At 49.7% G+C, this 22600-nt stretch overlaps 2 protein-coding genes and 1 pseudogene across 2 annotated transcripts in view; 2 read left to right on the top strand and 1 right to left on the bottom strand.

Moving 5' to 3' along the window:
- Positions 1–22600, bottom strand: part of LOC119712973 (uncharacterized) — a 672213-nt gene that overhangs the window by 109710 nt on the left and 539903 nt on the right. The gene's annotated exons all lie outside the window — the stretch shown is intronic.
- LOC119715793 (olfactory receptor 11A1-like) lies at positions 5040–5996 on the top strand (annotated as a pseudogene).
- On the top strand, positions 15287–16222 carry LOC113841936 (olfactory receptor 14C36-like). Its single transcript, XM_027448630.3, has one exon. The coding sequence runs from the start codon at positions 15287–15289 to the stop codon at positions 16220–16222; it is 936 nt and encodes a 311-aa protein (XP_027304431.2).

Below are 22600 nucleotides of genomic sequence, written 5' to 3'. Positions count from 1 at the left end.
ACAGGGGGATACACTGCATCACCAGGATATCGTGACTGGAGCAGCGGCAGTGCCGGCACTTCCCTGCAAGGCCTGGTCCCTGCTGGGCACTGCTTGGGTGCTCCCCAGCGCTGTCCTTCTGTGGCCAGGAGCAGGGTCAGCAGGCAGCAAGCTTGCACTGGGCGACCCTCGCTGACGGGCGGAGGAGCAGGGGCACCTTGCAGAGGAGCTGTGGTTGAGAACCCAGGGCGGGCATCCCTTGTCCTGAGCTGAGGGCCAGCAGCAAGTGAGATGGAGGGTGCTGGATGAATGGGTGACCATCTCCTCTGTCCTGACTTCCCTGTTTCCAGTGCTCCTACAGCTCTCCTCCAAAGGTAAGGGTGTCAGCAGCCCCGTCGTAAGGGGTGGCCCAGGAGCTGTCAGCTGTCCAAAGCTGCAAGTCCTGGGCTTTGGGGGGAGGCTGGACAAGGCTGTTGGCTGCTCTGAGAGCCCTGCCTGAGTGTCCCTCTGAGCTCAGGGGACAATGTGGCAGCCAGGACTCCTGGTTCCGGATGCTAGGGATGCCCTTATCCCTAGGGCTTCTCTAGGAATGCCTCCTTGCTATGGGGGACAATCCAGGGCCAGGTGTCCCTGGGAGCTGGTGCCTCTTTGGAATCTGGCTCTGTGTGGAAAGATGGCCAGTGTCCCAGGGCCTGGTGTGGCCTGCAGCTCCCACTGGCTTCTCAGGAGTGCACCAGAAATGCCTGTGTTGGACTCTTCTACTGCTCTCATTCAGGGGAATCTCTCTTCATTCCCATTTGTGTGGCCAAGCTGGCAGAGCATGTCCTGGGTGCTGAGATGCCATCTCTTGAATGCCATGGCCCTAGTTCTGAACCTTTCCCATACCCCTGCTGTGGTGGATTTACCGTGCTACACAGGTGATCTCTTCCACACTACCCCATCACAACCCCTCCCCAGAGGAAAAGAGGAAGTAAATATTTTTTTTGTGTGGTTGTTTGGGGTCCCAGGATTTGGAGTTTTCTTCAGCAGTAGCTCTCCATGGGCCGCAGCTTCCTCCAGGCCAAATCTACCTGCTCCACCGGGGACTCCTCCATGGGCTGCAGTGTGGAGATCTGCTCTACCGTGGGACCCATGGGCTGTATGGGACAGCCTGCTCCACCATGGGCCTATTCATGGGCTGCAAGGGAACTTCTGGTGTCTGGAGCACCTCCTGACCTTGGTGTCTGCAGGACTGGTTCTCACTCCTCTCTCTCTCAGCTGCTGTTTCCCAGCAGGATTTCCCTATTTAAATCTGCTCTCACAGAGGCACAACCAGCATCACCCATTGGCTCGGCTCTGCCCAGCAGCTGCCATGGCCTGGAGTGGGCTGTGCACTGGTCAGCAGATGGTGAGCATCACCACTGTGCATCACTTGCTTTTTGCATTCTACTATCATCATCATCAACAACAATAACAACACTAACATCTTGATTATTATTATTTCCCTTTATTCGCTCTCCTATTAAACAGTCTATCTCAACCCATGAGATTTTATCTTTTTTTCCCCTTCAATTCTCTCCCCCATCCCACTGGTAGGGTGTGCAGCAAACGGCTATGCGGTGCTGAGCTGCCTGCCAGGTTAAACCACAACACTCCCTTTGGCACATAAGGTAGGGCCCAAAGGGTAGAGATAATGACAGATCTACCCAGTGCATGTTACATGTAAAATTAAATTGTTATGAGCTTATTATTTGTTGAAACGATGTTGATTTTTTGTGGATCTCAGGGTTGTAGTTGTGTTTGGTCTCTGAATTATGTTCAATAGCACATTACCAACTGTGTGTTCCTTGCAGTGTTGTTTATCACTTTTGGGGCTGGTTTAAGGTTATTATTTTGCTGTAATGTGTAACACTGGCTTATGGCATGATAAAATTATTGGATGTGAGACTTATCTGGTAGTTGTACTCAGCATTGCTGTCACCACCACACTACAGGAACCATCTATGAGAAACTATTCTGCTCTTGTGAGGCCCCATTTGGAGTACTGCATTCATGTCTGGGGTCTCCAGTACAAGAAAAATATTGATCTGTTAGAATGGGTCCAGAGGAGAGCCACAAAGTTGGTCAAAAGGCTGGAAAACTTCTCCTATGAAGTAAGGCTGAGAGAGCTGGGAATGTTGAGCCTGAAGAAGGGAAGGCTCAGGGGTGACCTCATTGCAGCTTTTCAAATTTTAAAGGGGGCTTATAAAAAAGATGGAGAGTGACCTTCTTCTCCTGCAGCCAATGAGAGGACAAAGGGGGATGATATTAGACTAAAAGTGGGAGACACTCCTTTTGGCACATAACGTGGGGCCCAAAAGGTAGTTTTAAGGTTTAAAGGAGAGATTAGGAGGAAATTCTTCACGGTGAGGCACTGGAACAGGTTGTCCAAAGAAGTTGTGGATGTCTCATCCCTGGAGGTGTTCAAGACCAGGTTGGATGAGGCCCTGAGCAACCTGTTCTAGTGGGTGGCATCCCTGCCCATGGCAGGAGGGTTGGAACTAGATGTTCTTTAAAGTCCCTTCCAACCCAAGACATTCTATGATTCTGCGATTCTCTTCTGGGACTTCCTGTGGCCTCAGCTTCCCTTCAGTCTTCCAGGAGGACCTGAGCTGAAGAACCTTGTCTGGGGGTGATCTCTAGGATAAGGGCCAGCATATGGGTTGGGAGAGACTGTCTGACTGTCTCAAGGACATGTGCTGCATACAAGTACAGCAGGAGAGCAGGAAGCTCACATATCTGCTGGGTCATGCTTCCATCAATGCAAACTCTGACCCGGGATCCCAGCCTTGCTTTCCAACCCACCCTTCGGGAAGTGCGATGATATTAAGAGATGGGGAGTGTACAGCAGCAATCCTTCTTCAGTCACTGCTCAGGCCAGGTGGTGCACCAGAAAACCATGGACATTTGGTTCTGCATGAGGAGCATGAATTAGGGTACCCATAGTCCAGTTCTTGTCTTGGATGAGATGAACACCAGTATTTGAGGCAACTTCTAGACAAGGTCAGCTCCCATCTGATCTCTCCCCATCCCTCCTCTCACCTCTCCAGCTCTTCCTGGCCTAATGAGGTTGCTCGGCTTACTCAGCCTGGAGAAAAGAGAGTGTTGGAGAGGAGGAAAACAATAGCAGAGAATGGCCAGGGGACTCTCAAGGAGATAAAGCCACCAGTAGTGCTTCCAAGCAGGAGGATAAGATCCAGATGGCAGAAGTTGACCTCTGGAAGTTCTTTCCAACCTGAATTATCCTTTCATCCCATGACGTGTATCACTGGGACCATTTCTGATGGTCATGGGCCTTTGAAAGGACCAAGATGTTTGAAGGATAGAACACAGGGCCATCTCAGGTATTTTTTATTCTTAGCAAAGCTGAGGTTATTCTCAGCTTCACAAAGGGGCAACTGGAAGCAGAGATAATGCTGTGAGAGTTGGGGTGCATACGGGAAGGTCTGCTATGCACCAGCACTGCCAAAAGTATGAAGAGTGCCCGCGTCAATATGCAATGTGCACACCTTGTGTTGGCAATTGCAACATCTTACTCTTGGGAACTCTTCTGACATTGTGTGGTGAGTGTGGATGAGTCTTGATGATTGCCCTGCCTCCATTTAGCTTCTGGAGGAGCCTGACTCAGACTTCAAAGGGCTCAGGGACCGGACAAAGGGAGACACTGCTTGAGAAGTTTACAGACTTTCCAGCAGTTCAGAAGTTTCAGCCTCCTTTGAGAGCACATCAAGCAATGCTCCCTCTCTGCAGTCCCTGGGGAGAGCAGAGTTATAGAAGGAACCTTCAGAGAGTTGGTGCTATAAACCCCAGAACACTGCACAGAGCAGGGGGCATGGGATGCTGTTGGAGACCCACCACAGGAGGTGCTGGGAGGAGAAAACAAGGACAAAGCAAGGTGTGAATCCTGGGGCCAGCTTGGCAGAAAAATCAGGGAAGGGAAGGGAAAAGAAAGACATGGTGAGGAAGAGGCAGAGAGACCCTGGTGAGATCCTGGCCTTGGTCTTCATTCCCAGGCACTAAGAGTGGAGAATTCACCGCTTCATGCTGAGGACTTCAGGTGAGTGCTGGATGTCCTGAGTCAGGCTGGTGGTTGTTTTGCTGCTGGGTGTCTGCACAGGGTAAGTTTTGGAGGCCTCAGTCTCAGTCCTGTCCTTTGCTGTGTGTCTTCCCACCTTCCCCTAGACATCCTGAGCCCTAGTACCAAGCAGAAGAGATGCTGAGATGGCAGTGCTGAGTTAGAGGTGGGCTGGGGGTGTTGGAGCCAGCCCTGCGGTACTCACCTACCTTGGCTTGGATGGGGAAGCATTTGGGGAGGATGTGCATGGAGGCAGATTACCTAAGTCCCCTCTTGAAACTTTCTCCTCTCCTCTCTCTCTCTATACAAAAAAATCTATATTTGGTACTTTTTGCTTTATTTTTTTAGCTGTGAAGTCCACCATAACTCTCTCTGTCCTGTTTTCAGCTGGGAGAGAGAGAATTTTGGTGCCATGCTTCAGATTTAGGAGGAAAAATATTGATGCCTCACTGATATTTTAATTTCTGCTGAATAGTGCTTGCTCAGAGTCAAGGATTTGTTTGGCTCCTCACACTGCCCTGCTAGTGGGGAGGCTGGGAGTGCACGAGAATCTGGGAGGGACAGATGATCCAAACTGCCCAAAGGGATATTCTGTACTGTATAATATCACACTCAAAAATAAAACTAGGGGGGGAGTTAGCCGGGGAGCTACTGTTGCTCTGAGACTGGCTGGGCAGCAGTCTGCTGGTATTGACCAATTGCGTTTTGCATCACTTTTCTTGTGATTTTTTTTCCCCTCCCCTTTTTTGTTCCTACTAAACTGTCTTTATCTCAGCCCATGAGCTTTAATGATTTTCACTTTTTTTTTAACCCCATTCCACTGGCAGGGAGAAGTGAGCAAATGGCTGTGTGGTGCTTAGCTGCCTGCCAGGTTAAACCACAAGACTTTCTTAAATTTAACACAGAAGTATTCTTTCTCACAGGTCTCCTTCCTGGCAAGTGAGAAAAGAAAGATAAAAAACACTGCATGGGGGAAGGACAGCTTGACAATTGGACATCACCAATGGATTTTCTGCTGCTGGGACTGGGAAATGTCCCTGAACTCCAGTCACCCCTTTTCTTCCTGACATTCATGATCTACTCAGTCACCATGGCTGGGAACATCCTCATCATCGTGCTGGTGGTGGCAGTGCAGCATCTGCACACCCCCATGTACTTCTTCCTGGTCAACCTGTCCTCCTTGGAGACCTGCTACAGCTCCACCATCCTGCCCCGGCTGCTGGCCAGCTTCCTGACAGGGGACGGGACCATCTCTGCTCATGGCTGTATCGCTCAGTTCTACTTCTTTGGCTCCTTTGTAACATCTGAGTGTTACCTGCTGGCAGCCATGTCCTATGATCGATACTTGGCCATCTGCCAGCCCCTGTTCTATGCAAGCTTCATGACCTGGAAGGTCTGTATCCAGATGGCAGCTGGATCTTGGTTAATGGGTTTTCTGCTGTCTGCTGTAGTCATACACCTCTTATCCCAGCTGAAGTTCTGTGGCCCCAAGGCAATTGACCACTTCTTCTGTGACCTTATCCCACTGCTAGAGCTCTCCTGCAGTGAAACCAGAGTGGTCACGCTTGTAACTTTTATGCTGTCTCTCCTAGATCTGGTTTTCCCTTTCTTGTTTATGCTGGCCTCCTATGTGTGCATCATAGCTGCCATCCTGAGAATCCCATCCAGAGTGAGCAGGCAGAAGGCCTTTTCCATTTGCTCCTCTCACCTCACTGTCATCACTGTTTTCTAAGGCACCCTCATCATTGTCTATATGATGTCCCGATCGGTCTCGCTAAGGCAACTCAACAAAGTGCTCTCCTTCTTCTACACTATCCTCACGCCCCTGGTCAATCCCCTCATTTACAGCCTGAGGAACAGGGAGGTCAGGGAGGCCCTGAGCAAAGGGCTTAGGAAAGCTGTGGTCTGCATACAGAGATCATAGTAGGTGAGTGACCCTTGGCACAGGCTACCTGTGGGTCTTTCACAAAGGCAAGTGCCATGTACTGTATGTATCTTTAGAAGTTTGTGCCTTTGAGCCTGCTTGCAGAGTGATGGGAATGAATGAGAGAGCTTCTTGGTGAGAAATACTGCTTTATATAGACAGATTGTGAAAAATGTTGTGGGTTTGCTTTTCCCTTCTTAATGAACTGTTCAATGCTCCTCTGATACCAGCTGCACCTCTGATCTTATCTTCACCTTCTTGTAGGGAGGTGGAGATAGATATCTCCTGTTTCTAGATCATTTACCCTTGGAGGACCATCCGTGTCTGTTGTGTCCATGGTAGTAACTGGTAAGCAATTTCCCTGTCCTGATCTGGACACATGAGCTTTCTCCTCTTCTCCCCTTCTTCTGCTATGGACAGGACTCAGAGAGTGGCCACTGTGCACCTGGTGGCCAGCCAAGGTCAACCCACCATACTGGAGTTTCATGGATGCTTTTGAATAATGATATCTTTCCCTTTATTTAATATTTCCCCCAACACGTGTGCTGAACCTGAGACCAAAAGTCCTCAGTAAGTCCTCAGCTTGGGTCCACCTGGAGCACTGGAATGAAGCCATAAACACTGGAAGGATGCGCCCTCTCCTGGGACTGCTGGAAGCCTCTGTATGCTCCACAGGAGCTGGGAGATTAGAGAGGACACCCTGATGCCCTGTTCACCATCTCCATGTCCATGGGACCCTCAAAAATGTCCTTCAGTCCTAAGATACAGCCTTCTTCAGGAACCTGGAGAAATTGCCCCAGAAGTCTCAACACTCTGGTGCACACAAGTAAATACACAAAAATACACACAAATACGCATGTCCAAACACACAAACACACATCTCACCCACACACAGAGATGTGTACACAAGGCATGGGCACAGACAACCAGACACAGACCAGCTCCAACAGGGAACAGCGCCTTCACAGCCACCACGCCACCACTAGCACACAGAGCCGTGAGCAACACACCTGGCCCCATCCCCTTCCTCACCTCAGCCTGTTCTGCTGTGAAGGTCTCCAGCACTCCATGCATCCCCTGCAGCACTTACCCATGGGCACAGATGCACCCATGGCTCCCTGAGTGTGGACCTGGTGTTTGGGACCAACCCGATGTCCTACCCAGGCTCTGAGCTGTTCCCCATTTGGCAGCTCCAACCCTGGCTCTCTTCAGTTCCTGCTCTCCTCCTCCTCCTCTGACCAGCCCCACCTGAGCTTGGCCAGCAAAGCAGGCACATACATTCACCTCCAACACACCAGGAGTATTCAGCAAACAACATCACCACAGCTGAAAAAGAAGGCAGGACAGAGCCTAGTGACTGGGCACGGGGTCTGGACAGACCAGCCCTGACCAGCCCCCTGTCCACATGGAGATGCCCATGTGCATCCCCTCCTCTCCTCTTCCACAGGATTCTTCCTCCTCAATCCATTTTGATCCCTTCCTTTCTCGGCCATAGTCACTTCTCCACTTATCAACTCTTTCTATATTTCCCCTGCTGATCCCTAGTTTGCTGTACCTGTCCACTCATTTGATAGTTCAGATACCATTGCCTACATCATTTGGACCTTCACTGGCATCACACATGGGTTCCCTGGACATGGATGCCTTTGCTAGACTTGATGCCCAGAGGGTCCCCACTGCTCCCCTCCATCTCTCTGTGCCGTTTGGCCATTGCTCACATCTCTGCCCATCAAGGGCTCATGAGATGCTACTATCCCTCACAGCCCTGCCTGTATTCTGCTCCTTTCTCCCGCTGTGCTGTCACACCCAGCACTTTGTCATGCCGCATCCCACAGGCTCCCACCCCATGTCCAGCTGGCATCACTGCAGGGCAGCCCTCCCCAGGGCCCAGGCATCTGCCTGCAACTTCCACAGCTGCTGCTCTTGATGGCCTCCTGAGGCCTGCCTGATCCTGGCCCATCGCACTGTTGTGAGGAGGTGACCTTAGCAGCAGCCCAGCCATGGTGGACAGAGCTGTCCCCTGCCTGAGCTGCCCCCTATGTCCCATGGGGTTTGTGATTCACTCGATGACATTGCCGTGTCTGCCTGCCTGCAACCAGGAGGAAATTTAGCCATTCCCAGAATCACAGATTTACAGAATCACAGAATTGAAGGGGTTGGAAGGGACCTTGAAAGACAGTCAGGTCCAACCCTCCTGCCAAAGCACGTTGCTTAGAGCAGGCTGCCCAGGTAGGCATCCACGTGGGCTTTGAATATCTCCAGAGAAGGAGACTCCACAGCCTCCCTGGGCAGCTGGTCCCAGTGCTCCGTCACCCTCACAGTGAAGAAATTCTTTGCATGTTGGAGCAGAAATTCCTGTGCTCTATCTTGTGGCCATTACCCCCTTGACCTGTCCCTGCAAACCACTGAAAAGAGGTTGGCTAAATCCCTCTGTCTCCCACACCTCAGGTATTTATACACATTGATGAGATCCCCTCTCAGTCTTCTTTTCTCCAGACCCAGGTCTCTCAGCCTTTCCTCATAAGGAAGATGCTCCAGGCCCCATATCATCTTTTTTTTGGCCCTCCATTGGACTCTTTTGAGGAGATCCCTGTCTTTCTTGTACCGGGGAGCCCAGAACTGGACACAGTACTCCAGGTGAGGCCTGACCAGGGCAGAGTAGAGGGGGAGGATCACCTCCCTTGACCTGCTGGCCACACTCCTTTTAATGCACGCCAGGATCCCATTAGCCCTCTTGGCCACAAGGGTACAGTGCTGGCTCACGGTCAACCTGTCGTACACCAGAACCCCCAGGTCCTTCTCCTCAGAGCTCCTCTCCATCAGGTCATCCCCCAGCCTGTACTGATATGCGCGGTTGTTCCTTCCCAGGTGCAGGACTCTACACTTACTCTTATTAAATCTCATTTGGTTTCTTCCTGCCCATCTCTCCAGCCGGTCCAGGTCTCGCTGAACGGCAGCACAGCCTTCTGACATGTCAGCCACTCCTCCCAGCTTTGTGTCATCGGCGTACTTGCTGAGGGCAGACACTATTCCCTCATCAAGGTCGTTGATGAAGATGTTGAACAAGACCAGACCCAGCAGCCACCCCTGGGGAACACAGCTAGTCACAGGCCTCCAGCCAGACTCTGCTCCTCTGATCACCACCCTCTGAGCTCGGCCAGTCAGCCAGTTCTCAACCCACCTTACTGTCCACTCCTCTATCCCACACTTTTTCAGCTTTGCTAGTAGGATGCCATGGGAGACAGCATCAAAAGCCTTGCTAAAGTCAAGGTAGATGACATCCACTGCTCTCCCCCCATCTACGCAGCTGGTGATGCCATCATAGAAGGCAACAAGGTTGGTTGAGCACGACTTCCCCTTGGTGAATTCATGCTGACTACCCTTCATAACCTTCTTCTCTTCCAATTGCTTGGAGATGGCATCCAGAACAAGGTGCTCCAATACCTTTCCAGGGACAGAGGTGAGACTGATTGGCCTGTAGTTTCCTGAATCCTCCTTCCTGCCCTTCTTGAAGACCGGAGTGACATTGGCTATCCTCCAGTCTTCAGGCACCTCTCCTGTTCTCCAGGACCTTTCAAAGATGATAGAGAGCAGTTTGGCGATCAACTCTGCCAGCTCCCTTAGCACATGTGGATGCATCCCATCGGGACCCATGGATTTGTGTGCATTGAGCCCACTCAGATGCTCCTGAACCACTCTCACGTCCACTAGGCGGGAACCCTCCATTTCCCAGACACATTGTCCTATTGCCAGGGGCGAGGAGTCCCGGGGGAGTGTCCTTGAAGCAAAGACTGAAGCAAAGAAAGCATTCAGTATCTCTGCCTTCTCAGCGTCTCCCGTGACCAGGACACCCCCCTCATTCAGCAAGGGATCCACATTATCCCTAGTCTTCCTCTTGCTGTTTACATACTTGAAAACACCCTTCTTAATATCCTTTATCTCTTTTGCAAGCCTCATATCTAGGTGGGCTTTAGCCTTCCCCTTACTCTTTGATTATACAGGCACTTACACAGTTGGTTCTCAGAACTAGGGGGACCTTCAAGCTTGCCTGTATTTCAGTTTTCTATCACATCTTTGCTACAGACAACACTCTACTTGTGTTTCTATTTCATCATTTCCTACCTATGTCAAACATTTCTTGTATAGTCATCCCTTGCAGAAGGTGCATCTTGTTGGAAGCAACTTGGATTTGGCTCACTGTTGAGGACTGTGGAGTTTGCTTGTTAGCTTATTTGGTGTTAAATGTTGACAAAACAATAACAACCGAGTCTGTGTGCAACCAGTTGTCTGTGAAAAAGAGGTTGGGAGTTGGTGCAAAGAAGCTGTAGCATCCACCTGCAGATTTCAGTAGGTGATTTTCAGTTCCTGAAAGCCTCTTCAGTGCTGTACATTTTCTTTACAACGTGAATATTAGTTTTATTTTACTAGTTACTTTAGGCAGTTATACCACATAACCCATCCCGTGACTGTAGTCACTCAAACTTCATGACATTTGTAATGTGTTGGAGATATCACATATATTCTCAGGATGAGGTTTATTGAGTGTATGCACATTGTGTAGGGATGCTAAATGTTGCATCATAATCCAGCGTTTAACATACTAACTAATTGTCAGCATAAAGCATAATACAGTGAGTATTAACAGAACAACAACAGGGTGAAGCATCTTGTTGAAGATTCCCGTGGCAGCTGGTGACCATCCAAAGTGTTCCACCAATGGTGTTTTTCATCTCTACTCTTTCCATCACTCAATGTATTTCTTGTACATCATGATGGACAGTAATCAGAGTCTTTTGTCCATTTTCTTGAACTTATTCCATCAGCAGCTTTCAAGGTTTTCATTAGGATTTCTCTCAAAGTGGCAAATATTTTGTTCAGTGTGTTAGAAATGGCTCAGTATTCAAAATAGGATTAAACAGAAAAATAGGATTTATTAAAAGAATAGAGGTAAGCAAACAGCGCTGGGTGCACCGGGAGTCTCCGCTCCACCAGGACGCACACCAGTTACATCAAGTAGCTGATTTTTATGCTCCTAGACTAATACATATTCATTACTACTTCTAAAAAAAACAGTTTATTATAATTAGCTGCCGGGGTCCAGTCCCTCCTACTGGAGCATGCGCATCAGTCTCCGGTGGTCTCTCTGGGGGTCTCTAGGGGTCTTTCATACTGAAGGCTCGTAGTCTTCCTCTCCAAGTTTTTTTTCTCATCCTTCCCCTTTGTACTCCCTTGGCACCGTATCAAGTTTATAGAACATCCTCTGCAGGTCTTGTCTCCCAGCCATCCTTCAGCTTCTTTTTTTCTTCTTCTTAATCTCTTGGCCACCTGGCCAGATATCAGAGGCCTGCATAGAATCCCATAACAGTCACTAGTTGTTATTAGTTGTTCTGAAACCCCCAGACATCAAAGACTTCATACAAACACAAATAGCATTCTTATTGACACTTCACCAGTAATTAAAACATTCTTCCCAGCCAATCACAGGGACAGTCACACCTATAGCAGTGTTAAGTTAATCTCACATAAGTTAATGTCTCATAAGAAGACAGAAAAAAGGCTGTAACTGTTAGAAATAGAAGTCCGGAACAACTAAAGCAAACAGGTTCATAAATTTAAGGAGTATTTTCTAAAGACTTGATAAATTGACTAGAATGAGGGGGAGACTGGGACACACTGCATCTGTGGTTCAAGAATTAAATAGCCAGTGCAGGACCCAGAGTCACACAGGACTGTTCTTTATGGACACGTTAATGTTAAAACATTCCTAACACTCTCCAAGCCTTGAGCAGCCAGTTTCTCCAGGACAATGCTGTGGGAAACAGTTTCAAAAGCCTTACTGAGGTCTAGGTAGACCACATCCACAGCCTTTCCCTTGTTCACTGAGCACATCGCCTTGTTTCAGAAGGAGATCAGATTTGCCAAGCAGGACCTGGCTTTGACAAACCCATGTTGACAGGGCCTGATCACCTGGTGGTCCTGTAAGTGTTATGTGATGGTACTCAAGATAATCTGCTCCATGAGTTTCCCCAGCTCAGAGGTCAGACTGACAGGCCTGTAGTTCCCCGGATCCTCCTTGCGGCCCTTCTTGTAAATGGTCGTCATATTTGCTAGGTTCCAGTCGACTGAGACCTCCCCTGACAGCCAGGACTGCTGATAAATGATGGAAAGCAAATTGGCAAGCACTTCAGCCAGCTCCCTCAGTACTAATGGGTGGAGCTCAAATTGTTGCCTAGACTTGAGTACATCGAAAAAGAATAGCAGTTCTCTAACCATTTCCTCATAGATTATGAGGGCTTCATTCTACCAGCTCAGGGGCTGAGTACTAGGGGAACAACTGGTCTTGCTGTAAAACAATGAGGTAAAGAATGCACTAAATACCTCAGCCTTTTCATCATCTCTTTTAATTCTGTTTTCCCACATCCAATAAAGGATGATGATTCTCCTTAATTCTCTCTCTCTCTCTTTTTTTTTTTCTTACGCATTTATAAAAATAAAAATAAACAAAGAAGGAAAGAAAGACAGAAAAAAACAAAACAAACAAACAAACATCTTTTATTGTTCTTTAACAGTAAAAGACATATTGAGCTCCAGTTGGGCTTTGGCCCTTCTAATTTTTTTCTTTGCACAGCCTAACAACATTTAGGACTCAGCTTCAGAGAAAATGACAGCATACATGAGAAGCGCAGAAAAAGTGGAATTGGGCAGCCTTCCATCTCCACCCTTCTGTGAGCCTGTTCTGCAGCTCCATTCAAATAGTTCCTCCTGTATTGTCCAAACTCTCCTGCAACTCCTCATCCTGCTATCTTGTGAGAACACAGTTAGAATGAGACATCTCCCTGCAGACATTAAAAGCTGACAGAACGGGTCATCTGTCCAGGGGAACCTTGACAAACTGCAGAATTTTCCCTAGAGAAACTTCTTGACGTTTACAAGGAGAAGAGCCCAGTCCTGCAACGGAGGAAGAGTAACCCCACACATCAGGGCAGACTGGGACCCTGCTGAGTGAGCAGTGTCCAGGAGGAGGAGGGCCTGGGCACCACGAGGGATGCCATACGAGCAGTGGTACTTGCTCACCAGGAACAAGGCCAGCTTCCTACAGAGCTGCCTTATGAGGAGCATGACCACTGAGAAAATCTGAGTTATCAGACTCACCTCCAATATGGTGTGACACCACCTGCACATGGGTGTCCCAGTGTGCAGCTCCTCATTTTCAAGGGCATGGGATAGTGCCCAGAGAGGTTGTGCCAAGGAGGGATTCAGGGCCTAAACCACCTGCCCTGTGTAGAGAGGTTGAGACACCTGGGTTTCTCTGGCCCAGTGGCATGGAGCATCTAAGCAGACCAAAAGTAGCCTGAGACTGCCTGAAGGGTGGTTTTGGAGATGATGTAGCTTTCCTCTGTAGGGGAAAACAGTGTGAGACAGAAATAATGCCACAAAGTTGACTTCAAGATGTTGAGACTGGACAAGAAGAGAAAGAAATCCCCATCTCTGGCTACCGAAGGAAGAGCCCTGAGCAATGTGTGAAAGGAAAGGATCTCCCTTCCCAGGGGCTTGGGATCAAGGCCTGGCCCTAGTGCTTAGTGAAACACATCCAGTTTTCCTACACATCAGTGTCACCATCACATTGCCTTTGTTTCCTTGTCCTCACTGCCTCCAGGGTTCTGCTCTAATGAGCTCCAAGGGAGACTGTGTCAGTGTTGGCCCTCATGGGGACACTGCAGGAAACTTGTATCTGATTTGGACTTCTTGAGAGATTTCTTCCATTTGCTCTCAGTGCCTGAGATCTGTGGGATCATCACCAAAGTCCCCAGAGGGCTGATAACACTGCCTTGGGCTGGGCCTCTGCTGCTGAGCTGGGCCAGGCTCCTGGGACAGAGAGAGCTCCTGGCAAGAGGGCCCTGGTGCAGAGACAGCTCTGCCCAGAAGAAGCTCCTCTGCACAGCGCAGCAGGGCTGGGGGCACTGCCTGAAGGCACCCAGGCAGAAAGGGATTCCAGGCAGACTGGAGGGTGTGAGCAGAGGAGAGCTCGGTGCAGGAGAAACCTTCACAGCTCTGTCCAAGGTAAGTCTCTGGCTGCAGGACAGTGCAGGGGAGGTTCCTGGAAGGGGCTCCTGGATCCAGGACATCTCTGCCTGGCCAGGAGCTGCCAGGATGTCTCTTGTGGCTTGTGCGGTGTGGAGAAGAAGGTGCTGCAGGGCAGCTGCAGGGATGCCCAGGGCTGTGCTGCAGAACGGGGTCCCTGCTGTGTCCCAAAGGCTGTGTGCTGGGGCAGGGCCTCTGCTGCCTGCCAGGGCTTGGGCAGGGGAAGGGCAGGGCAGGGGATGCCTGCAAAGAGAAGGCACTTTCTGCAGTCTCCGCTCTGATTTTTGAGCAGGCTCCATGTTAACAATGTGGTTGGATTTGCACAGGTGACTGAGCATCCTATTGCCTTGAACATTGAGACATAAACAGGTTAGTGACGAACCTGAGAATATCCCTTCCCTTCTCTCTGCTGATAGACTGCACCAGAGCTTTTCTGAGCTGTTCTTTTAGGACCTGCAGACAGGGAGATGTCCCCAGAGCTGTCTCCATCCCCGGCAGGTGTCTGCAGGGCAGAGCTGGGCACCCAGCGGGTGGGATGGGGTCTGTGAGCATGAATGGGAGGAGACGTGGGGACAGAGAAAGAGGGGCTGGCAGGGACAGCTGCAGGCAGCAGGGACATGGGCAGGCAGTGAGAGGGAGCTGCTGCAGAGCATACTGTAGAGTCTTTGTTATACCTGAGACCCTTGGTCTGCCCTTGTGAATCAGCACCCTTGCCACGTACTTGTCATTGAATTCTGCACAGCTGTGCTAAAAGGGAGGCATTTCCATCTCCGCTTGGAGCTGGTACCCTCTCCTCCCAGCACAGCCCAGGTGATTTTTCAGCACAACCTCTGAGTGCAGCCATCCCTCAGCTGAAAGTACTGCAAGCACCCAGCCTTTGGGCACGAGGGGATGGACAGAGCAGCCCTCCTGGATGTGACCTCTGGCTGAGGTTTTCCCCCACAGCAATGACATTTACCACTGCAGTGGAGCAGAAGTGGCCCACTGGGGGCTGATGGGCAGAGGTGGCTGCTGTGTACAGGACACTCAGCCAGCACAAAGCAGGGCTCCAGACAGGGAGATAGACAAAGATCCTCGTCGGAAAAGAGAATGTAAGGCTTTAATTGGGAATTAACTGAATTTTGCTCAGAGACCTTACTCTTAACACTCTCTTTCTTTATATATATTTTTGTTTCTCATTTCACAGTCTACTTGACCAAAGGCAGCAAATGCCCAACAGCAGCTCCATCACTGAGTTCCTCCTCCTGGCATTCTCAGACACACGCGAGCTGCAGCTCCTGCACTTTGCGCTCTTCCTGGGCATCTACCTGGCTGCCCTCCTGGGCAACGGCCTCATTCTCACCACCATAGCCTGCGACCACCGCCTCCACACCCCCTTGTACTTCTTCCTCCTCAACCTCGCCCTCCTCGACCTGGGTTGCATCTCCACCACTGTCCCCAAAGCCATGGCCAATTCCCTCTGGGACACCAGGGCTATCTCCTATCAAGGATGTGCTGCCCAACTCTTTTTCGTTGCTTTCTTGGTTGGAGCAGAGTATTCCCTTCTCACCGTCATGGCCTATGACCGCTATGTTGCTATCTGCAAACCCCTGCACTATGGGACCCTCCTGGGCAGCAGAGCTTGTGCCCAGATGGCAGCAGCTGCCTGGGGCAGTGGCTTTCTCAATGCTATCCTGCACACAGCCAGTACATTTTCCCTGCCCCTCTGCCAAGGCAATGCCATGGACCAGTTCTTCTGTGAAATCCCCCAGATCCTCAAGCTCTCCTGCTCAGATGCCTACCTCAGGGAAGTTGTGGCACTTGTGTGTAGTGTTTCTTTAGCCTTCGGTTGTTTTGTTTTCATTGTTTTCTCCTATATTCAGATCTTCAGGACCGTGTTCAGGATCCCCTCTGAGTTGGGCCAGCACAAAGCCTTTTCCACATGCCTCCCTCACCTGGCTGTGGTCTTCCTGTTTATCAGCACTGGCATATTTGCCTACCTGAAGCCCCCTTCCATCTCCTCCCCATCAATGGATCTTATTGTGGCAGTTCTCTACTCAGTTGTTCCTTCATCACTGAACCCCCTTATCTACAGCATGAGGAATCAAGAGCTCAAGGATGCAGTGAGGAAACTCTATGGATACATGCTTCTTCGGAATCAATAATGACTTTAAGTTCCCTGATAATTTCAGACACCGTAAATTTTTTGTTATTATATTTCTCTATAAATATTTTCTCCAAGTTGTTTTGATTTAAATAATGTTATCCTTAACCTGTAACGTGATATTTTTTTGATTTACAATGACCAGTCATCAAATCTACCTAAAGAAGCGGGCTTACCATGTACATAAAGACAATAAAGACGCCATCAGGACTACATCGGTCTCAGCTGCTCTCCCATCTCCTCTGCAGCTGGAGGTGCAGCCCCAGCAAGCAGGAAGGGCTCAGGGCCCCTGCTGCTTCCCTGGAGCCATGGCCATGGCCAGCAGCAGGACGTGGCCTTTTCACTGTTGCTCTCTTTTGGCTCTCCTGTGCTCTTGTATCTGTGTTAGTCTTGAGGTCTCATATGCCTTGGTGACAGTCCTGTTGTCTCTACAATGACATCCCTGTGGCTGCAGGCAGCAGCAGGCAATGTGCAGCCCTGTGTCATAGCTGGCCTACCCGCTAGCACAACAGTAACAAAAGGGGCTGCTCAGGGCAAACCCAGAACCCTGGACACCTCTTCCAAATGTTGTATCAGGAATAGAGCCAAGGGGTTGTTCCCTGCTCTTTTGTATTCTGGGGTTCATCACGGAGTGAAGGACACAGGCTGAAAGTCCCAGGGTGGTCCCTAAGGAACCAAGCACTGGGCCAAGAACTCCTTTTGTGGCAGCACATGCCCAAATAGACAACACTGTCCCTTGAAGTGGGGCAGATGGCCAGTGCTAGGCTGGAGAGGAATATGGAGCTGCCAGGAAATGTCAGGGGATCTGCAGGGACAATGTGCTCAGTGGGAAGTGATTAGAACATCATAAAATGAGTGATCATCCAAGCAAAGGTCTGGTAAAGGAAAAGGCAAATCTGAGGAGTCCATGGGCTAACGGAGGGCTCTGCAATGCCAGAAGAGGTGGTGAAGAGCCAGCAGGCAAAGGCCCATAAGACTGCAGAGTAATTAAGGATAACCATTTTGAAGCTCCATGGGTGAAGTCTGGTGCAGCACTCACCTGCCCTTTGTGCCCTTAGAGACACCCCATGGCCCTGCCCAGCACTGCCCTGTGCTGCTGAGCCATCAGGGCAGATGGAAAGGGGCTCAGCAGCAGAGATCCCCACAGAGTTGAGTCTGCTCCCCACCCTGAGCAGCACAGGCAGAGGGGAGTCCTCTGGGGGTCCCAGGGCACCATATCCCTCTGGCTCTGCACAGCAGCACTGCCAGCATGGGGCCCTGAGGGGAATAAGGGGAAGGAAGAAACAACGGCCAGCACAGACACAGTACCCTGGGAAAGGCTCTCTGGGAGCAGGGATGGCCCCGGGGAAGAGCAGGGCAGCATTTCTGGGCCTGCACTGACGAGTAAAGGAGAAAGGACAAGCTCTTTGTGCAGGCATCTGCTCGGGGCAGGCTGCTCTGTGCCTGGGCCAGGTCTTTTGTGCTGGCCTGGGGAGCGGGGCTGGCCCTGCGGGACACAGGCACTCTGTGCTGGGGATCTCCCAGGCAAGAGAGCAGGGCTCCTGCAGCATCATGGACCTCCATTTCCTGGCACCATGGACACCTCCTTGCTCAACATATCCAACAGATAAACACGTATTGGCCACCTGCTTTCTCTTCTTCTAGAAGAATTGGAGGCAGAATAGCAAAAGTAAGTAAAACTCACAAACTGCAAACCACAGAAAGCCTTGATGCTGTGCAAGCACTGCTCAGAAAGAGCAACCACAGCTGTGGGTGACCAACACGTCTCTGATCACTTTTAAAATACACAGCACCATAGGGGCTGCTCTGCAGAGAGTAACTCCGTCCCAGCCAGAGCCAGTGCAGGGCCCCTGATGGACAAGAAAGCTCCCTCTGAGCTTAGGAAGGAGCCAGGAAGGTGCTAATAAGCAGCAGGACAATTGAGAGCAAGGGGTTGTGGTGCCCAGGGCACAGAGGCACTCTGCAGGGCTGTGCTGGCCAGTGGGGAGGGCCAGGAGACAGACTTGTGAGAAGGCTGTGAGAAACAAGGAAATGTCTCTGCCATTGCCCCAGGGCTGCAAGAAATCACTCAATGGATTCCTCTGTCAGGGCTGTGTGAGCCCAGGGGACAACACTGAATGGAGCCCACAGAACGTGACCCTGTCCAAGGTGGACTGTCCAGAGCTCAAGTGCTCAATCTGGTGTGAGTGGGCTGAAGAGAGCTCTGCAGCTCCAGGGCACACAGCAGCCCCAGCAGAAGAGTCTGGTGAGTGATTCCTTGCAGCCCTGGGGCAATGGCAATGACCCCATGAGCTGGGTCTGCCTCCCAGCCTGCCCAGCACGGACCTGCAGAGTGCCTCTGTGCCCTGGGCACCACAACCCCTTGCTCTGCACAGCAGCACCGCCAGCTGGGGCTCAGGCTGGGGCTGGGAGAGCACTTCCCCTCAGTTTCTTCTAGGCCAGATTCAGGCACATGGCTTCTGGATGTGAGCGTGATCTTCTCTGTGAGTAAGGAGCTGAGAGACCACCTATAGGACCCTTGTCCTTACCTTTACTCTCTTGATCACCCTGATCCCTGCCCTTAATATTAGCAATAAAATGCTCTGCTTAACTCTACACAATTTCCTGACAGCCTTAAAAAAAACCCTAAACCAAAATACTTGCCCATACCCAATAAAACACAGACCTGACACCACAAGCAGAACAACAAACCCTCCCATTAAACTTTTGCTTAATCTTTAACCCAGAAAGGTGAGCTCTAGTCCCTAATCCCATACATGAACACCTAGCACCCAAAGCCCTCATTCCTGTGCATTAACTTCCTCACCTTCAACCCCTCTCCTGACCCTTAACTTGAGGTGCCTGGCCCCTTGGGTCAGGGCAGGAACCGTGAGGTTGCTGTGCAGTTACATGGCATTCAAAGGTGAATGCAAGGGGCCATGGATCTGATCAGCATACCCAATAAAACACAGACCTGACACCACAAGCAGAACAACAAACCCTCCCACTAAACCTTTGCTTAATCTTTAACCCAGAAAGGTGAGCTCTAGTCCCTAATCCCATACATGAACACCTAGCACCCAAAGCCCTCATTCCTGTGCATTAACTTCCTCACCTTCAACCCCTCTCCCGACCCTTAACTTGAGGTGCCTGGCCCCTTGGGTCAGGGCAGGAACCGTGAGGTTGCTGTGCAGTTACATGGCATTCAAAGGTGAATGGCATTCAAAGGTGAATGTAAGGGGCCATGGATCTGATCAGCTTGTGGGCCCCTTGGGTCAGGGCAGGAACCCTGAGGTTGCTGTGCAGTCACATGGTATTCAAAGGTGAATGTGAGGGGCCATGGATCTGATCAGCTTGTGGGCCACAAGGAGGAGACGGGTGGGAATGCTCTGATCAGCTCAGCTCTGCCTCAGGATCTCCTGCCCCAGCAGGAGAAATGTGACTGTGGCAGTGACTGTGAGGTCACTTCTGTCCCTGCAGATGATAGGGCAGCAGCAGGAATGTGTCATGGAAAGGGACTCTGAGGTCACTTCTGCCTGAAGTAGCTGACATTTCACGCTTGACTTAGATCTTGGATCTGTACTTTTGGGCTGACATCTGCCAGTGCCCCTTCTAGGCCAGCAGAAGGTACCTGGTGGGCATGCTTACTGTGGGATCCCCTCTGCCTACATACCCAGGAGGACCCAGACAGAAAGAAGGCCCCAATATGGGTTGTCCTGTCTCTTCTGCTTGAGTCCATGACTGGACAGCAGGAGGCATAAGGCTTGGTTGTGTCTACACAAGAAGCTGCAAGGCCAGCAGCAGCTTCATTTCTTGGAAAATGCTTGATGAGGTGACTTCTGTCTGGTTGGCTGACATGCTGAAAGAAGGTTGGTGGGTTGGGATACCTACTTTAGGAGGGGATTCCACCCTGATGAGGCTTCCTTTGGTTGTAGGAAAGAGCAGGAGAGAAAAAACTGCCACAAAGTGCACCTTGGAAGGTTGGCACTGGCTACGAGGAGGAAGAAATGTCCCGTAAAATGTCATGCTGTGGTGCCAGATGTCACCCAAAGAGTATCCATGATCAGACCATAGCTTTGTGTTTCAAGGAACAGCTGGTGAGGGTTGACAAGACATTGGTGAAATGATGTAAATGCCGCGATGAAATCAAGGTGGTGAACAGAGATGGGTATCTGCAGACTTCAAGGAAATATGACAAAGTGTGGAACAGCACAGAAAGGCCTGCAGAGGAGAAGGTGGATGGTGGTGGCAAGAATTGAAGGCCCCAACATCCCTGACATTTTTGTCCCTTTGGCTAGAGCTTATGAGGTGTTATGTTATACTTGTTGTGATGGGGCCTCATTGCTTCCTTTCAACCCTGTGCAAAGGCTGGGAGGTGTCTTACCATTGTTCTTCTCATGGCATCACAGTACCCACCACATCCCACAGATCCCCAGGAAAAGCTCTGAGCCAGACATGGGGTACGGGATCTCCCCTTCAGTAGCTGGTGGCAGGCCTTGGCCCTTTTGCTTCATCAAAGCAAACCAAGACTTTTCTCAGCACAGTGCCTTTGCCTATCGGTAATCATGGCCTCCAGTTATCTGCTCTAACAAGTCCCTGGGGAGGCTGTCTTAGTAACAGCCCTCAATGGGGCCCATTAATACTCCAAACCACATCAACTTTTTCTTCTGACTATACTTTCTCAAGCAATTGCATCATTCTCTTCTGAGTACCTGAGCTTCATAGACTCAGCACCAAAATACACCAAGGAACTCATTAAAATGAAGAAACTCCTACCATGTTCTCTACAGTTTTGTTGAAGACTTCAAGACTTGTACAGCTAATTGGAGAGCTTTCCTGTTGTAGTTAAGGAGGAAGATTTCAAAAAGCACCTAATAAAAAATTTCTCATCTTAAAGGATGTGTTTAGTTGAATTTTACTGTGGAGCTTTATTCTCTAATTGATATTGATCCAGGGTGTCTCCTTCGGAGACTTGCATGGGGAGGAAAAGCAGACACTTGAGGTCTGACACAGCATAGACAACCTTGCTCCTCACCACCACAGTCTTGCCATTTCTCCCATTGGCCACTTCTCTTTTCCTTACATTAGTCTTTTGTACCAAAGTCTGCAGCTGGATGTTACGGCTCCTTTGCAACAGCTCCTACCTGCTTTACTAAGAGACTTGGCTGCACACAGGTGCAGAAGGGTTTTCCTATAGCCAGCCAAAGAACATGAAATCATGCATCAATTTTCCAAAAAAAAAAAAAAAAAAAAAATAAGCAGAGCAAGCTCCTCATCTTGTATGCCTCCTGTGAGGTTTACCTTCCCAAAAGAGTACAAGAAGTATTTTACACTGATAGATAGTAAATTATAAATAATAGTGTTAGTATTAGCCCATATCATATGAATTCAATGAGAAATGATGAGATTCTTCCTAAGGAAACAATTAGACAAACTGTTGATACATGGGTGAGCTTGAACTCACTGAAACTCAAAGCAGCAACTATGTCTGTGAGAGCAGTCTGAAAGATCAGAGAGTAAAGGGAGGGCAAACCAGCAGAACCATGGGAAGTGCATAGGTCCAGACAGGCAGCTTGAATGGGGACATTAAACAGCGTCTGTTTAATCAAGACATGGATGTTCCTGAAAGATGAGAGAGCGTACTATAACAGACAAAGCGATGGCAAAGCAAGTACAGGTGAACTTCAGAATTTCTTCTCCTGCGATGAATATACATCCTGAAAATTACATTTCTTCATAATAGTAATTGCACTTTGCGTGTGATGTTTTATGGAAAGGATTGAACCATTTGAAGTCATAAGTAGTTACTCTATTACTTAAGTATTAAAAAAATACTGGGTATTCAGGCAGGGCTTTGCATTCTGAACATAAGCAACCAGGACGTGCAAGACACCAGAGCCTTTTGGAGGATTCAGATGGAGCCAGGTGCAGATACCAGAGGACCTCCACTGCCAGCAGTGGTCTTTGTCCCTGTAACTGCAGCCCAGGCCAGCACAGGAAACTCCTTCAGAAAGAACACCCCAGTCCACTGGGTTCTTGGGATTAACCCAAAGTGGAAATGGCCATTGGGAACTCAAGATACTCTCTTTTGTTCCTAGTAGACAGCTGAACATCCATTTACCATCCTGGATCACCTGTGGCAAATTCAGGCTGCAAGACTCAAGAACAGGACACTTCAAATGGCTGAGACAGAACCCATCAGCTTGCCCCACTTTGGGTAATTGTCCCCTTCAAATTATGGGTATGAAAGAAAAAAATGTGAAATGACCCATCAGGTCAATGCACAGAGTATTGTGCATACGCATTGTGCTGTAGTGGCAGAAGGCAAAAAGCATTGCATTTTGCCTCAGATTAATCAAGGACACCTAATCCATTTAAACTGTGAGATAAAGAAAACACT

Source organism: Anas platyrhynchos, chromosome 30 (genome assembly GCF_047663525.1).
Source record: "Anas platyrhynchos isolate ZD024472 breed Pekin duck chromosome 30, IASCAAS_PekinDuck_T2T, whole genome shotgun sequence".
NCBI lineage: Eukaryota > Metazoa > Chordata > Aves > Anseriformes > Anatidae > Anas > Anas platyrhynchos.
This window is presented reverse-complemented; position numbering and strand designations above follow the sequence as displayed.

Bases quoted from the DNA above. Each gene is read 5' to 3' on its own strand.
- LOC113841936 (XM_027448630.3), top strand. From the start codon at position 15,287: ATGCCCAACAGCAGCTCCATCACTGAGTTCCTCCTCCTGGCATTCTCA.